At 41.7% G+C, this 17,814-nt stretch overlaps 1 protein-coding gene across 1 annotated transcript; it reads right to left on the bottom strand.

Annotated features, from left to right (window-relative positions):
* Positions 1–415: 415 nt before the first annotated feature.
* On the bottom strand, positions 416–16,017 carry NDUFA12 (NADH:ubiquinone oxidoreductase subunit A12). The gene is made up of 4 exons (XM_063322785.1): positions 15,859–16,017; positions 11,726–11,808; positions 10,660–10,747; positions 416–688 (listed from the first exon to the last, which is right to left on the bottom strand). The coding sequence occupies exons 1-4, from the start codon at positions 15,945–15,947 to the stop codon at positions 508–510; spliced, it is 441 nt and encodes a 146-aa protein (XP_063178855.1). The 5' UTR covers positions 15,948–16,017; the 3' UTR covers positions 416–507.
* Positions 16,018–17,814: the final 1,797 nt, after the last annotated feature.

Below are 17,814 nucleotides of genomic sequence, written 5' to 3'. Positions count from 1 at the left end.
CAGCAATGCATGCATACTCCTGCACAAAGAGTTTATGAATAGAAATCCTTGATTGGCCTTATTATTCCAACTTATAAATATTTAAAGAGATGGCTTCCTAAAATAGTAGGTGAATAGCACATTAAATGCCATGCAGAGACTATAATAGGATAACGTTAAAAATGAGAATCCTGTATTTCAAATTTACATTTGTATTCTCTTGAACAGTACGAATGTGAGAAGTGGCTGTCACAGGAACAGTTATCATGCTAAAAAGAGTTTGAGAGCTGCTTATGTGAAGACAAGAGCCACTGACAATATGAGAAAAAGCCCAGTACCTTGATGAGATTAAGACTTGTCACGTAATCTGTCCACTACCTCTTCCCAATGTTTTCTCACTTGTTTTCCCCCCCAATTCAATAAACTAAACTACAGCTGTTACAGGAGGCTTTTATTTTGAACAAAACCAGTGAAAATACAATTTACACTGACAGCCAAAGCTGAGGCAAGTCACATTTGTTGTTGTTGTTATTTGCTAGCTGTTGTAGGTGGGACCCACTCTTGTATCTTCTTGCGAGTAGTAGAGTAAGGAACGTACTGTCCGGGAGTGCCACTCAGATTGAATTTATGGTTCTCCCAGATAAACTTACGAGCAACTGGTGGATGAGTAGTTGGAGGGTCATCCGTCATTGAGTGAAGCCAGCGATGCCTTAAGAGGAAAAAAAGACACACTGTTATTAAGGAACATTACATGATCTATAACAAGCCTTCCTCCTGACTCCCAAGGGTTCTCCCCTGGAGAGACACTTAAGTATTTATTTTGAGAGCAGGGGGAAAAAATTATTTTAATCCAGTATGACTTTGAATGAGACTACAGGATACTGATTTAATGTAGTTACACAAACGTAAGTGATAAATAACAGCTCTGCTTCCAAGGAACTGAAAGCACACCTGAGTCTGAATTTCCTGTTCCTTCGTACACTTACTATTTGGGCAGAGAGTATTTCACTGTTACACGTTTGTATGGCCTTAACCAGCCAGACAGGTCAAGGCACGCACTACAAATGACAAAACCACAAGGTTTTGTTCTGTTGTCTGGGGTTGGTTTTTTTTTGTGTTTGGGGGTTTTGTTTTGTTTTTAATTACCAGAAGACTACGCCGCACAATTCCAATACCATCTCCAATGCATTCATCCCATCCCCACTTGGTATATGGATAAATGATGCAGGTTCATGTAAAACAACCACGTAAATGTTTACTGACTGCACAATAAAATGATTAATACCAATCAGTAATGGGGTAATTACCAAGTGATTATAGTGATTATCCTTTACCTATGAACTAAATGTCAATTCTCCCCTGTGCAAACAACATTAACGATCAAGCAAAGTATTTTCCACACCAATTTACAGAAACACTACAGCAGGGATCAACTGAATTGATTGCATCCCTTTTCTATTTCAGTGCCCAAAGGAACTTTCAAACCTGAATAACATTTTAATTATCTGCCAGTTTACATGTACTTCATATTGTATGCACAGTTACGACAGAAGGGAGGTTATGGCTTTTTTTGCAAGCTTATGTATTTTTTACTGAGGTAGAATTAAAGAGGCTTCTGCTAATCAGCTTTTGCCAAAAACTTGACCTAAAAATAAGAAGTCTTCTATTCCTGTTGTTATTAGAAAGCCTAAAAATTGCATCTTTCAGCCTTTAGCAACAAATCTGGCACACTTCATTGATAGAGCAAAACAAAACCACGATAAAAGTAGTGAGAAATAGACTGACAAGTATATTCTAAATCTGAAGAGCTCTCCAGAAGGCTGATTATTTTTTCAGTCAAATAGCTTCTAGACATTTATTTCAGAAAAAGAAAAGACCTCACAACTTTGGATATAACTTTAGTATAAAAATCTCACTTTAAAAAAACCATGTCAGCCATATGTTCATTTTTTACCAGAAAAAAAAACCAAACAAAAACCCCAAATGAAAGCCACACGTTGTAGGACTAAGAACTGCCAGGAAACTGGCTTGAATAACAAACCAAATGGAACCATAAGATCCTTTAAAAGTAAGAAGAAAAAGCTCATTCAGAGACAAATGGTCTCCTATGGGAAAAATCACCCACTTTGGAGTTTGAAAGCTATAGACACGTTCAGATGAAGTGATCCAATGCAACACGGATGGGAGGGAGATCCCTCTCTTCCTTCCCTCACTCTCCTTTGTAAATCTGGTCTAATTCGAAGTATACATTTCCCACTACTTCTATTAAAAAAAGAAGATTTTGGGTAACGATTTCTGTCTGGAAGAAAGTGGCCTCACGGCACTACTAATCACGTTGTGGTCTGGAGACACAAGATCAGGCCCTGCTTGATTTTAAACCTGGTATTACCAGGTTATTATTTCAGAAAATGCCCTGGCCACATTACACGAGAACTCACTCCCCCAGTTCACGCCCGTTAGAAGAATTCTGTGTACTACTAGTGGGCTTCATACTACCTGAGATATCACAGGTCCTGTGACAGCTAGCATCAAAGTTGGCAGAAACGCTGTAGAACAGCTAACTTGACAGAGGTGGGATCACATGCTCATACCCAACAAGCCGGCCCTCTGCTGCTAGCACAAAGAAACACAGTTTGTGGCATTGGAGGAAGGGGAAAAGAACAGTCCATGGGCCCGTATGCATTCTGCCAATACTGGCTGAAGTACTGTGTTTCAAAATGCTTTGTAGTATCACCCCAGAGCAGCCCCAGTTTGTCAAACCCGCTTACCATAACCTACAGAGGGAACTTAACACACACACACCCCTTCACCTAGTGACGCTTCTGGTAATAATGGATAGGGAACCTGCAAACAAACCCCTCTTTTTGTACCTATCACCACGCCTCACCATCTCCCGTTCCCCCCCAGAGTTATGCACACCAACAGGACAAACAAAAAAATTGTTTCCTCAGACAGAAACGTAGTTACAAAGGCCCTGAAAGACAGGCTGGAGCAGGTACAGCACAAAAACTCTATTAAAGCTCAGTTATAATCAAACAGATTTCAAGTTTGCATGATGTGTGGCACCTCTTTGGTTACAAGCGCACAGATGTTGTACCCTCACTGCTTGAAATGTCAGAAAAAATATCACTGATATTGACTTATTCATTTAACTTGGAAGACAGAAAACAGAATAGTTTCATTCTGTCATTTAAACTACTGTTTTGCAGCTTTTCTAAGACTAAATCTGTGAAGTCTTTTAAAATACAGTATTTTGAAGTAATTAATATATTTGCTTTCAGGACTGTCTGAAGTTCTATAACATCAATATGAAATCGGGCTCCAATTTAACTAGATCAGCAAAACCAATCACTAAATCTCATTTTCTCCCTGGAAGGTAGAAATAAAATTGTTCAGCTATGAGACACGTCAGTACAGTCACAGGTACCAAAATACCTGAAGTGATTTCAAAAGTTTGTTTAGAACTCCATCCACTGTTAAGTACACTTTTATTATTTAAGAGTTTCAGGGCTTAAGTCCGGTCACAACAGATTTCCCCTTAGAAGCCCAACATGTGACTTATAAAAGCATTTCTATTTGCAAAGAGTCTGTTCTCTCAAACAAAAGCTCCCGTTCTCCACTTAAGCACAATATGTAAAAACTGAAAACTTTATTTTGGGAAGACTTTTCCCTTAACACTCTCCCTCAAAGAGTCCTTTGAAGCCCTGATGTCTCATAGACTCTACTCCCAGATGCTCAAAAAAAGCTTTTCATGCACTAGATTGAACAGCATGAATAAAGAGATTTGACGTCTTGCAGATGGCCAGATTTCTATACAAACTCTGCCTATAAATCCATGCATGGAAAAACAGGATTGAAAAGCAATTAATGACTTAAAACCTACAAAGCAGCAGACAATTTACACAGAGCAAAGAAAATAAGGAGGATAGCAGAAGCTCTGAAGAGGCTGAAGCAGCTTCCTGAATCACACAGCAGAGTCACTACACCAAGCAGACTGAGGACAGCAAAGCCTCCGGACTTTTCCTTGGGTAAACAGATGAAAGGCACCTCAAAGCATCTTCAAATGATCTCAAGACTATGTAGAATTTTCTCCCGAGTCTTAGACAAATATTTAAAAGCAAAGATATTTCCAACTGAAGCTACGTGGGACAGGAGCCAATTATATGATGTACAAGCTGTCAAACAAGAACCGATGCTACACAAACTCTGTAGCTACTACCATATGTGCATCTGCAAGGTTCAGGAACCGTCTATGTAAGTTCAGGATGTTTGCCAACTTGTTAGCATCCACTTTTTTCAACAAGTTAACCATGCGGCAATAAAACAAACAAGAAGTGAAGATGTGCGTTACGGTCAAAGGGCAGAGAAGAATGAGAAGAGAAGGAAAAAGGGACAAAACCCATGTGTTTATTTGTTTACACATGGGAAGTAACTTTGATTTCTCATGCATGGTATGATACGATAGCACTGCATAGTAACAAGACAGCATGCCATTTACCTGAAAACGCAATACTAGCATTTAATCTAGTTATAATACCCACAAATTTATTGTGAAGCTACTGAAAGGACATGAATTTTACACCCACACCCTTCCTCTTCTGTTCATTTTTTCTGTTTTGTTTTCCTTGGTGGCAGACTTGAAAAGCAGCAGTTTTACAGGAGAACAACACATTTCTTTACATGTTTTAGTATGTTGGCGCTTTAAGTCTGAGATGCTACATTCCTCCCTCTTTCAGCTGTCAGATCAACTAACAAAGAGGATGTAGATTACTAAACTGAAGTTAAATTTGAAATATTTCATTGTATGAAGTCAGCACTCATGAAGCTCCTTCCAAAGATGTCAGATTTGCACCATAAGGAAATAAATATTGAAGTACAGGACAGACGTTACACATACGTAGGACAGTTCTGGCAAAATGAAGTGCCCCTGCAAAAGGAGGATACTATTATCAAATTACAGTTCCTCTTTCCCCACAAGGCATAACACACTGAAAGAGAAAATGACTTTTAACTAGCTTATATACATAAACCTCAGTTGCCAATTTGTTTTTGCAAAGTATTTGGCCAAAACACAAACCAAATTACATTAAACCAGACAAACGGTAAACAAACAGTGTTTGAACAGCCATGAAAGCCTTTGAAGATGATGCAAGAGACGAACACCTAGCATCTAGGATATCAGGCCTTGACTTGCATGGACTTTGTATACTCTCAAAAGGAAGTCTTACTCCACAACATAACCCTGCTGAAAGTGGAAAATTGGGCTCCAAGTCGTCACCCCCTCAGTGGGCTCAAGCTGAGCCTCCCAGAATCCTCCAAATGCAAACCCGCGCTCTTCAAAATTTCAGCTACAAGAGTATCCTGAATAGCAAATAGGAGCCTATGGCAGAAATAAGCAGACACATAGGGAACTTTTGCATAAGATGCAAACATAACCTGAAAATCAAGAGTGACATAGGAGACGTAGAGGGGGGAAAAATGCTACTCTCTCCTCTGATCCCAAACAGATTAAGGACAGTAAGATACTCAGTCCTCTCCCCTGACCTTGTTTCAGTGGCAATAACCAACAAACCCGTAATTGTGAGGGCCAAAGCAGCTAGAAATACAAGTCTGGAAGGGATTTAGACATTGCATATGCTTTAGACCTAGGGAAGTATCAGCTACATCCATGTCACTCCCAGCAAGATACCTCCTTAATTTGTTATGGAGTAGCTGGCTTGCTCATCTTCCCAAACCAAGTTATGCCAGTGAAGATGAGTAGAATTTTTTAGTGGTAAGGATAGTAATGTCCAATCTGTATCACTTCCTCTGTAATTCAAACCTACTGCTTCCTATTCTACCCATCTGTCCGTGGCAGATGGACTATGCCTTTCCCTTCTGCAAGAGATTAAATGCTTCAACATTATATCCATGGTCATTTCCTCTCCTTTTTAAGCAACCCCAATTCTTTCCAACTGTCCTCAGAGGTCTGATTATTCTTGATGCTCTTCTCTAGGCTTCTTCCACTGGTCTATGTGTGTGTGTTTGGTTTTGTTTTGTTGGTTTTTTTTTTTCAAGAGCATGGTACCAGACAGGAGTGCTATACCTTATGTAAGTCTTCCTGGTAATAAGCAGAAAGCAAGAGTCACTTTCCATGACTACAGGCAGTAATTCTACTTCTCAGGATGGCACACTTCTTTCTCAGCACTACGATAACGTGGACTGACTCAACCTGTCATCCCCGTAACACCTCGATCATCCTGCAGCACTGCCCATTGCTCTCCTCCTGCACACCATAAAGTAAGAGGCTGCAGGTACCAGAGGACCAGGGTCCTGCCCTCTGTCTCTGCACTCAGCCACATGATTTCACTCCTCCTTTTCCTCTTGCGATCATGACATGAGACAACACAACTTGCTATGTTGCCAAACTTAGGAGTGCAGATAACTTGCAGCTGGGAACAACATTAATGAAAAAAAGCAGCACGGAGCTATCTGATTCATCTATCTACCTTTTACAACCCTAACATTTCATTTCTCTATGCAGCCTTTGATTAAGGGGGGAAAAAGCTAACACTATTTGAAGTACACTTCCTTACTAGAACCTGCCTAGAACATTTCACCCAGGGTTACGCTTGCCTGTGATCCAAGTATGCTTCTGCCATGGCAGGTGGGAGGGCGGATGGAGAGTTATAACCCCTATACACCTTGCCCTAGGAAGAACGTGAACTGCATTATTATCAAAAAGTACACATTCAAGATAGCCAGTTTCTACTATGAAAACTCTTTGCCTGTTGAAGTATTTTTGGTATCCTAACTAATACTTACAAGCTGCTCAGGAATTCCCAAGGGGTCACATGTTCCTCTTAATCTTAATGCTAACATTTTCTTCCCTGAAGCCTTTCAAAAGCTTTTCTACAGAGCCAAAAGTATAAAGCATTAAACCTGCAAGTCATTTATCTGTATCATCTTCCTGCTTGGTTTTTGATTATTTTTGAGCAAACAGAAAAATGTTTTTGCTGGTAATGAGTGCATCTGTACATACTGTACGTAAGCTGTGGCAACGCGTGAATGTGCAGGGTATGCCAGTTGTGTAAAACAGTATCTATCACCTGGGGCTCCTGCAGCGGGTTTGCTAACTGTAGTATTTTTAGGTTGGGAGATAAATGAACGTGGAACAAAAGACGATACTGGGCCTTCTAACTAAACAGTAAAATAGAAATGAGCTCAACAGCCCAACAATCACAGCAATTCTGTAATGGAGACTTCTCTGAAAGCACTGCATAGAGTGCACACAGACATTGGTACAAGTGGATTTAACTTTTATCATTTCTATATTCACACAGCACACCCCATCAGTGTGTTCAAAAATGAAAGCACTGAGCCCCTGCAAACAACATGCTCTGAACAGCAGGAGACGAAACAAGTATTTTGGCTTTCATAACTAACAGTGTTAAAGATGTAAAGATGTCTTCATGGAGGAAAAAAAAAAAAGTGCCTGATACCTTGTATAGCATAACAAGAAGATTAATGCTAATCACTCCCAATGCAAGTATTGAGGGAATTTTAAAAAAAATCTAATTATCTTGTCTCCAAAGTAGATATCAACATCTTTGTTTTGAAGATAGAAAAAAACCCAGAGTAACAAAGAGGTTAAATAACACAACCAAGTCAGAATAAACTACAAGCCTAGGTATTCTGGTATGGCAACATTTTAAAAAAGCAACAGTCTCAATTCCCTGTATAGCAGACATGTCAAAACAACTCTCTTGATTTCCTTCAGACTGTGATTTCAGTACATCCGTTGTCAAAAGACATTACACCAATTATTTCAGAATACTGAAAATATTCAATAGTTCATAAAAACGGTACTACAATATGTTATTATATATGAGATGTCTTTTCTTGCTGCTTTTTCCTTTTCTCCAGTATCTGACAGAAGATAAAGGGCAGCTAAATGAATCTGCATTTTATTTTTTCCAGACAGTTGTTTTCAGAACTTCTCAATATACCAGAATGTTTTTTTTCCAATTCATCACACATTAAATACAAGGTCCACCTAACGGTATTTCAAAAATCATTCATGTTCCACAATCCTGAAGGCAAACGACTGACCCCAAAATGTATGCATTTTAGTACATACACTAAGACGCACAGTGTATTCAACAGCGAGAAACAAGGAGAAAAACAACCTCTAGTATGACTTACACTGAAGGGGAAAAAAAAAGGAAGAAAGCGTTTTTCCTGCACATCTGCTAGTGTCCTCCATACTTCCCAAGAAAATGGTGTAACTATACATACAGTAGGATTTTTATGAGTACTACAAAACCATTACAAACTAGTTAGCATCACTATTAAAAAAAAGGAAAATCTGAAATCTCTAGGTTAGCCCTGGTCTTAAACCTTGATTTTGCTAAAAGTGTCATCTTTAGGCATGACAGTTGCAAAATATTTTCTGAAAGTAACACCAGCATAAACAATGTAGTAAAATCTGCTTCCACCTGCAGAAGGTATAACAACATACAGGCAAAATGCTCTACTGAGCTGAACTAACTAAAACCCAGAGTCGAAAATCAGCATTTAGAGGAATTATTCCGATCACAACTCAGCTGTTACAATGGTACTTTATATACTTCCTAGTTGACTCAAGGATGACAAACTTGTCTCAACTTTACATCTGTGGAAGGGAGGGCTACTGCTTTAAGAAATTAACTTGGTTTTGTTTTTAAACTGACAGGACAGATACAGGACCAAATGAAACTCTTTGTTAATAGAAGTAATTTCACACAATCTAATTTATTTCCAATAAATTTCTGGGTACAAAAACCCCACGAATTTCCTGCACAGTTGCACAACCCCAGTGTTACACTGACATCAACTTGTACAATATAGTAACAGTCTCAATTCAGAACTCTATGCCATATTAACAATTTAAGGCAGTATACCATCAGATGAAAACAAAACCCCAGAGCCTTACAATTTTGACAGCATTTATTCCCAGTCAAAATAGTTCTGTTTTCAGAGGGGTATCTAATCAGTACAGAATTACAGACCTGTAATCAGTAGAGGTCAGTGATTTAGATGTGTCACAAAGCTAGGAGATGTGTCACGAAGCTAGGCTTCCTACGTAAGAATAAATATCTAAGGTTGCCATGGGATATACAAATTTATCAGCAATCAAAAAAACAAAAAAAAAAGATTAGTACTGCACAACTACATTTCCTGACAGAAATACCTTAGAACGCAGGACTGTTTACCCTTTTGTGACCCATTGCACTGACCAATCTTGAAAATAATGAAACATTTACTGTTTCTCCTAGGGCAATTTTTTCCACATTGATAGGAAAACAAGTTTTTCTACCTCATTCTTTTATATGATCTAAACAAGCTACTTAATCCTAGAAACGTGACTTTGATACTCAGGAAGATGCTCTTTGCCAAAGTTTGTAAGGACACAATAAACAACACATAAGCACGAGCAAAGAAAAAAAAAAATCCCAACGAAACTCATGCCTCAAAATAAGGAAAATCTTGAAAACTGGGACAGCCTAATAGTGAAAAGATAAAAACTAGAACCAAACAACAGTTACTCTGCAGATAATGAGGAACAGCCCTGCACTGGCAGGAACGTGCTAGTTTTGGAGATTTTAATGTCACTTCTGAAAAACAATGCCATTAAGCTCTTACTGGAGAAGACAGAAAAAAACATTAACTGCATTAAACATAATTTTACAGCTGGGAGAATCTGAAACAAAACTGACTACCTAGACAGTCTACCCACGCATTTCTCAAATGTTCTAATGAGAGCCACAATTTAGGAGTTTAGATATCTTGGCCTTGGCACACATCATCTATCATAGGAAGAATAAAAGCCAGTGTTCACCGATGTTCGGCATCCCCAAGCACCTCCTATTTCATATCACCTTTCATTACTTTGTGTCTGAAGTGCGATTCATATTCCTCAAGAATCAGGTAGAGATTGTTTTTGCTGGCATACACCGTTGTTTTATTTGGTGTGTGTTTTTCCTGAGTTGTTTAGGAAGACAAAAAAAATACTAACAGCTGTGGCCACAGCCCTTCTGAAACTCAAGGTAGTACAGAATTATTGCTGAAATGCATGAACAGAAAATAAAACCTTAAGAAAAAAATACAGTCAAGTAGCAGTCAACATATAGAGCATCCTGGATCTTTGCTGTTCATCATCTTGTAGCGTATCAATGTATATTAATTGAACCAATTATGCTGATAATGGCTGTGGATTAAGGAATGTTGTTCCAGCATTGCCTTTGGTTCTTTAGGTTTTTGTCTAGAATAGGTAAGAAAAGTATTTTTTCCACCTCTGGCTGCTCAATGCTATTGTAGGCTTTGCCAAACCATTAAGATAAAATCGCAACTAATACGGAAAACTGGAAGACTGGCTTGACCTGCTCAATCCTGCTGGCAAAATGCTCTTATTCTAAGAAGCAGTGAGTGCGACTGTCAGGATGGTGAGTGATATAACGTTATGAATGCAGTGCAAAGTTAAAAGTAACAAGTTTGAAATCTTCTGGTCATATATAGGACAGCTGCGTCCTATATGTAAGAAAGCTTAATTACCATAAAATTGTTGTGGGTTTTTTATAATCTTCTGCTTTGTAATACAAGAAAATATACAGGCAGTTACATAATTGGTATCTGTCCACATTATTAAGCTAAATGGTTTACCATTCAGGAGGCACCATACTTCCATCAACTTCCCAGAATGTATTTTTGCCATTCATCTCATCAGTATAGATTACCCATCTGTGTCGACCTTAAATAAACAAATGGAAATATTGTATTAGCTAAAAGAAATAAATAATTTTCATATAAAGTAGAAAATTCATAAAAACACAAGGAAAAGTATTTTGAATAGAAGTATCTACCATTATGGGTACTTATTTCAAAGTCAGTACAGCTTTTATTTTTCTAAGTCTTCTGCGTTTCCACTGTTACTGTATTTTTATATGGCTGAATCTAACGCTCTCACGCGAAAGCAAGTATTAGCTATTGTATAAATAACAGGAAATCGGCACTTACAAAATTTTCAGGCAGAGAAAGATCTTTGGGGATTTTTTTCCCCCATTGGGAATCATCTTTTCCAAAATGACATTGGCGTTAGTAACCTCGGATTAAACCAAGTTTCAGCCACATAAATCTACCACGCAATGTTTACCAGCAACTGCTTTCCCCAGGTACCCTACCAGTTAACCTACAGTAGGCAGAGGCCTAACCAGCACGTCAATTACTTACACGTCACCTTCATTGTTTCATGTGCTACCTTTTTAACTGCACTACAAATATTACTTAAAATCCCATTACTTAAAGAAGTTTAAGCTAACCTGTGTTTCTTTGCCCTGAAGTGATCATGTAAGTAAGTACAGCTGTGAGGTAGTTTTAAAGGCAGTTCTCTTTTTCCCTCCACCTGTTAAGCTACCAATTTTTAGGTCAAGGACTAAATTCGTCTCTCAATCACATCATCGCACAGGTATACGTACACAGAAAGCACCTGACTGGCTTAAAGTTATCCCATATTTATTACGTCAGATTGAGTATGTTTGCAAATGAATTGAGGGAAGCGGTAGAGAGACAGAAGATGTCAAAGCATTTCTATGAGCCCCCTCCCTAAGACTCACACAGGTCGAGCGTGAGGAAGCTGGGCAGGCAAGAAGTTCTATTTCACCAGCAGAAACTACGCAATCTATATCAAGTTGGACAGTCAGTCAGGAGGTGTTCACATTAGCACACATACCAAAGAAGTTTCTTCTGTCTTCATAGTACTTGTTTCCATATTTGTCAGTTCCTATCAGCGTACCAGTCTTCAAATCATTGACCCTGTCAATTCCCAAAACAGGTTTCAATTGACATCATCTCAGAATGAAGTTGTGATAGAGGTTTCTTAGGGGTTGGTAAAAAATCTGTAATGAAAACTCTTAAACACATATATGTAAAGCTATTTTTCAAAAAATATCCAAGCTTAAGGATTGCAAAACTTAATCACCAATTCCTGCAACAAGTGTCAGCATGCCTTTACTGTGTAGCCCACTGATAGGATAATAAAAGTCATACAAAAAGGCTTTTGGAGGCTATTACTTATTTAAAAGCTCTTTATAGTGGAACATAAAGCAACTCTGCAATATAGCACAATTTAACACACACAAATCCTTAAATATCATGGAAGGGAGTCCCAGAGACACATGTTAATTCACTTAGCTGAATATGTTACCGTCCTTCTCAACTATTTTTTACTATCATTTCAGCTTGAATTGCCATGGAAAGCGGTCAGTACTGAACCAGCTTAAGAGATCTCACACATCTATGTGGGCACTAACCTCCAGAAGAGGGACAGAAATATTTTAAGCCATTGTAGCATCTTGCCGAGGAGATGCATGGTAAGCCCTAAATAAAAGTGTTACTTTCTAGCTTTTGCACAACTGTGAAAAATGCAAACATTTAGCCTGCAACTTCAGGAGACTCAGACTGACACAGGTAAGGTATATACCAGTTTCAACTCTTTATACAGAACATATTTTAACATTACTGTACATATCAATAATTAAACTGAACCTACGGTTTACATTCTGACGATAAAACCTTACAATTACTGAAGTGCACTTTTCCCCCTGGATCCGCGTCTTTGCGTTCCTTTTTACTGACATTTATGCTAGGCAGAATTACATAAGGAAAAGTTTACTCTCAAAGGTTTTAGTTGTTTACAGTACTACACGCACTCTCAACTCAGTCCCAAGTGACAGAAGAGATGTGCACATGCATGCTTCTTTAGTTGGGAACTGACAGATAAAGTTTTTTTGTTGGTTTTTTTTTCCTCCCAGAGTCCACGAAAGCAATAAACACTCCACCAAGTACTATTTTAAACCTACATGGTCCCAGGCAGAAAGATTCTCTGACGCAGCTCTCCTCTGTCAAAGAAACGCTCAAAGATCCCTGGATCAGCTATTCAAGCCCGAGCTCCCAACTTCAGAAAAAGAAGAGACACTTCACTGCTGCTCTCCCTTCCTTCCTCCCCTCCCTTTCTTGTAAGGGTTCTTACACTCTTGTCCTGACTTCGTCCCCTGAGTACTGATATCAAACATTAAGATGTATTTATGGCTTACAGAGGATACATTCCAGCTGATTTCACTGAGTCTTGAGCGAGGAGGATGTTTCCAGGTACGCAGGCTCTTAATAATTTGACTTCTACTGCATAAAACCTGTTCCACCCTCCTTACTGGGAAGCACATCGACAAAAGCAGGGAAATTCAGAACAAAACCCTTGCAGAGAAAGACCTGGGTAAATAACTTTTCCAAGTTACCAGTAGTTACTTCTTAAACATTTCAATTGTTGCAAGAAAGACACATCTTGATTACTCTTTCCGTAAGCGCCAAGTCTGTTCCTTGAGCTGGGACACAGGATTCAATGGCTTGAAAAGCAGATGGGAAGCAGCAGCTATGTTTGTCACTTGTATGGTTATGAGGATCAGGTGTGATTCTCCACCTAGCACACACCTCTCCTAACTTTGGACTTCTGAAAGAAAAAGGAGAGCACTGGCTCTAACCTTGCTCCCTTTTTCTGCATAGTAGAAAGACGTCAACACAGCCTGTGATCTTTGATTCACAAAAGCTCCCTGACAAGACATTCATGCTTAGGAAGAGGTACTCAGGTGAAACCTAATACTCAAACTCTTCTTCTACGCTTTTATTTCCCCAGCTCCATTTCTTCTTGAGAACTGCCAGTGTCATAGCTACAGCCTCAGAAGGGAAACAAAGTGGAGAAAACAACTTTGGGGAGCGATGACAGGAAATAAAAATAGTAGTAAAATACTATCTGGGGAAATCATATGTTGTCTTAACTTACACTGCTTAACAGCTTGAAATTTCCCTCTAAAAATTTTTTTCAAGAGGAAGGTCTCTCTGAGCTACTCTCTACAGTGGAGACAGAAAAGCCAGAAGTTGCCTGTCACCACAGCTAGGAGGAATACAAAGACAAAGTTAAGACCCCCTGAAAGTCAAGCTGACTTCAGAAAAACATAGAAAATTTTGCAACAAAACAAATGAGAAAATAATTTAAAATGGATAATAATTGTAAAGGGAGCGATACATTGACTGACAGGAAGGCGACAGCATGCTCAGCTAGAAGAGACAGAGAGATGATTGAAGGTTACTAGTGAAGTTCCACAAAGAACGTTGATGTCAGGAGCCTTATTTAACACTTTACAGGGTTTCTAACTAAACTTAATTAAAACAAAACCAAAACAGAAACCCCACCCCCAAAAAGCACAGGGGTCTGACAGGTTATGATACTACCATACAGAGGAAGGTCACATTATTGTATGGGAAGTTCCATACTGTCTTCAGGACTGGACTGATACCACCAGAATGAAATTCAACGGTATGAAGGTCATAGCACAAGGTGATGCAACCGGGAGACTAATAAGATCTGAACCATTGTGTGCATAATCACAAGGAAAACATCTGGATGTCACAAGGCAATAATGAGCTGCCAATTAAGTGACATGTGGGGGAAAAAGACAAGCTGATCCTAGGATGTCCCAGGTGAACTGAGCTGCCTTCAGGGAACAAAGCAAGTACTAAAGCCACTGTATGAAAATACTTATGAGGCCTGATCAGCAGCTGCGTAAAATGTTATGTTTTACTGTTCATGACAGATCAATTTAAAGTATAAGAAATAACAGAGAAAGGGCTACTATGATGACTGGGGGAAAAAAAGTCTTCAAGAAGGCTCAGAAAGCTTGGCTTATTTATTCTAGTGTAAAAGATATACAGCAGCGAACTTCACCTTTGTGAATCCTCCCTATCCCACGCTCCTTCCCACTATTAATTTAGAAAAGGCTTTTCGGCTATATGGTCAAGCCTGCAACATTCACTGTGTCCTGAAGGAATGTTCTATTACTTTTCCAAGACCAGCTACAAAGATAACACAAGTTACTGACACTGCTGAGTTTGGATCTTGTACCATTCAGACTTTCACCCTGCATTTCATCGAGGATCTAAATGAAAAAAAAGAGTACCTTAGGAAATCTGCAGCTCCTCCTATTTGGGAGGAGCCTCAAGAGCACTGTGTCACAACCCAAAACACTCTTCTCAAGGTAGAGTTGAGACGGGGCAAAAAAACCCCAAAACAACAGGAGAGACAGTTTAATGTGGATGCGTGAGAGGTTCTGTGCGTGGGGGACCAAGTACCCAGGCATGACTGGAAATAAAGGCAGTGCCTAATTCTGCCAAAAATGCCACTGGGGCTAGACAGCACCCAGAGCTGAGCAAAGGTCAACGGTGACAACCTGCTGCCAAAGAGCGGCAGATGTACGCTTTGAAGCGTTAAAGAATTACAGCTGGTGAGGCAGATGAATTAATTCTCTGGCTCCCAGGCGAAGGATGGCTTTCAGAACCGCACAGCGGTCAGTCCAAGCAAGCCACTGCCAACCTGAGGTGGTCCAGAGTCAAGAGCCGTCGTGCCAGTGCCATGGCGGGCGGCAGAAGCGCCGGAGGCGGCAGAGCGGAGCGTCACCGCGGCGGGCACGGCCCGTGACGAGCGGGCCATGAGGAAGGGCTGAGGCCGGACGCCGGGAGCCGCAGCGTCCGCGGGGGAGCGCAGGGAGGGCTGCACCCAGCGGCCTCCTCCTGAGCCCAGGCCCGGCACCGCGTACCGCCCGCCGTCAGGCACAGCCCGCCCACCGCCCTGGCGCTGCGGTGAGCGGCGGCGGCCCTCCCGTCCCGCCCCGTCCCCTCACCCCCGCCACCCCAGCTCCGTCAGAGGCAGGGCGCCCGCCGCCCGGCCGCCACCCGCCAAGGTGACCCCGCGGGGCGGCGAAGGGGGAGCGGGGAGTCCCCCGCCGCCTGCTCCGGGCTCGCCGGGCGCCCCGTTACCTCAGCAGCTGCCACAGGGCGCCGCGGACGCCGCCGTGGCCGCCGAGGTGCTTCATGGCCCGCTTCAGCAGCTGCACGTACTCCGCCATCTTGGGGCGGCACCGCCCGCTCCCGGCGTCGCCGCTGTCCCGGCCCACGGCCGCTCCGCCTCCCGCCCCTCGGCGGGGCAGCACCGCCCCGTCCGCCCAGCGCCCGCGGGAGGCCGGCAAGGTCGAGGTGGTGTCGCGCCGTCCGCCGTTTGCTCGGTGGTTACCCAAACACCGCCCCGGCGGGACCGGAGGTGGCTCTCCCTGGCCTGCCCCGGAGAACGGGGGAGAAGGGAGCTTTAGCCGGTGGTGCCCTGCCCAGCAGCCCAGGACGTTGCTGCTGATCCCACCTCAACTTCGCAAGCGGCTCTTCGGCCATCCCCTCCTGCTCTGTCACCCGCTCCCATGAGGGATATGGTTCCGATGAGGAATATGTCTCCATCGTCCTTGTTAACTCTCCTGCGAAGAGCTGTAGGCTGCATTTAGACGCCCCGACCACCTCTTCACCAGGCTGTAGGTGCAGAACCCAAACCCCATCTTCACAAATCCGCATGTCCTTGGCTGTTGCAACAACCCTCTGCTGGAGCAGGATCTCAACATCCCGCTTGAACAGGACCCTGGTATCCCAGATATCACCTCAGCAGCCGAGGGGATGATAATTTCCCTGGACTGGCAGACCACCCTTCTCCCAGTGCAGCTAGCACATGGTTTGCTTTGTGGTAACAGAGCAACTATCCAGAAACACCCAGCAGTGAGATCCTTCTTCTGGCCTTTGCTAAGGTTGCTGAAGGGTATTTTCTGATGAAGACACAGCGGTTTTGGCTTCCAACCTGCATAGTCTAGATCCATAAAAAGAGCATTTGCCTAGTGCTCACATGTGAAGATCAGCAAGAGACAAAGGTCTTCACAATAGGGACAAACCCCCTTTTTAATCAAAATGTCTACTTTTTATCCCTTATTTCACACAGGTCACAAGATCTGTGATGCGAAAAGAGTTACGAAGACTGGCAGTGAGGAGTCCAGGATTATGTACATCAAAAATTAGGAGATAGGGGAGGTGACGTCTCACCCCATGCAGACTGTGGGTTATGGTGAGGGAAGGGCTTAACAGTCCTGCCTCTCCCTGGCTTTTCCCGACTCTGGCAGGCCATTAAGGAATGTGTATGTCTTATCTCATCCACCTCTCTGCCTTGTCCCACTGCCTTCTCCTGATTCTGCACCAGCAGGAAGAAATATTTTTGATGGCCCTGCTGTGGACACTGTGAGTACTTTACTGCTGTCACTGCAAGGCTGGTCTGGCAAGGTGCAGAAACTACTTCATTGACCTTCATAAGGCTAGGGCTACACAGGCCAGCCAAAAATAGATCTACAGTACCTTGCCAGAGCAGGCAGGACTTGGAAAAGCAGGGGGTAAACACACCATCAGTGCTGTGACCAGCACTGGCTGATCAGTGGAGCCTGGCTGTCAGACAGTACCGAGGCCAAGCTGCTGGGTGGGAGCTGACACTTGGAACTGGGGATTTGGGAAGGGACAAAGCAGGAGCTGAAGTGAAAAATTAAGCAGGTGCTGTTAAACCTGCAAGGAAAATGAGACTGGGGAAAAGGTCTGTCAGCCAAGTTCACAGTGTAGAAATGTAATACCCATTTCAACGTAAAGTCTAGTGGTCTAAGTTTCCCATTCAAATTTTTTAATTTGAACACAAGTGATTTTGTGCTCGAACACAAAACACAAGCCTTGCTGATTCAGTGTTCTGCCCTCTAACCACAGCATCTGTTTTGTTGTAAGTCTCAGGCTTCAGTACACTTGTGGTAGGTTATTTGTATTTTCACAATCTTAGAAAATTTATAAAATATATTAAAATACGCTCAGGTAATTGTACATTATTAGCAGGCAGAAAACCAGGGAGGAACATGTACAGTCAAAATTAAT

The sequence above is a fragment of the Chroicocephalus ridibundus genome, chromosome 1, assembly GCF_963924245.1.
Source record: "Chroicocephalus ridibundus chromosome 1, bChrRid1.1, whole genome shotgun sequence".
In the NCBI taxonomy this organism is placed as follows: Eukaryota; Metazoa; Chordata; class Aves; order Charadriiformes; family Laridae; genus Chroicocephalus; species Chroicocephalus ridibundus.
Note: the sequence above shows the minus strand (reverse complement) of the source record. Positions and strands in the feature narration are given on the sequence as shown.

Coding starts and splice junctions, on each gene's coding strand:
- NDUFA12 (XM_063322785.1), bottom strand. CDS start 15,947: ATGGCGGAGTACGTGCAGCTGCTGAAGCGGGCCATGAAGCACCTCGGC. Junction 11,809..15,858: donor GCCCTGTGGCAGCTGCTGAG/GTAACGGGGCGC, acceptor GGGAATTGACAG/GGTCAATGATTTGAAGACTG. Junction 10,748..11,725: donor AGACAGAAGAAACTTCTTTG/GTATGTGTGCTA, acceptor TGTTTATTTAAG/GTCGACACAGATGGGTAATC.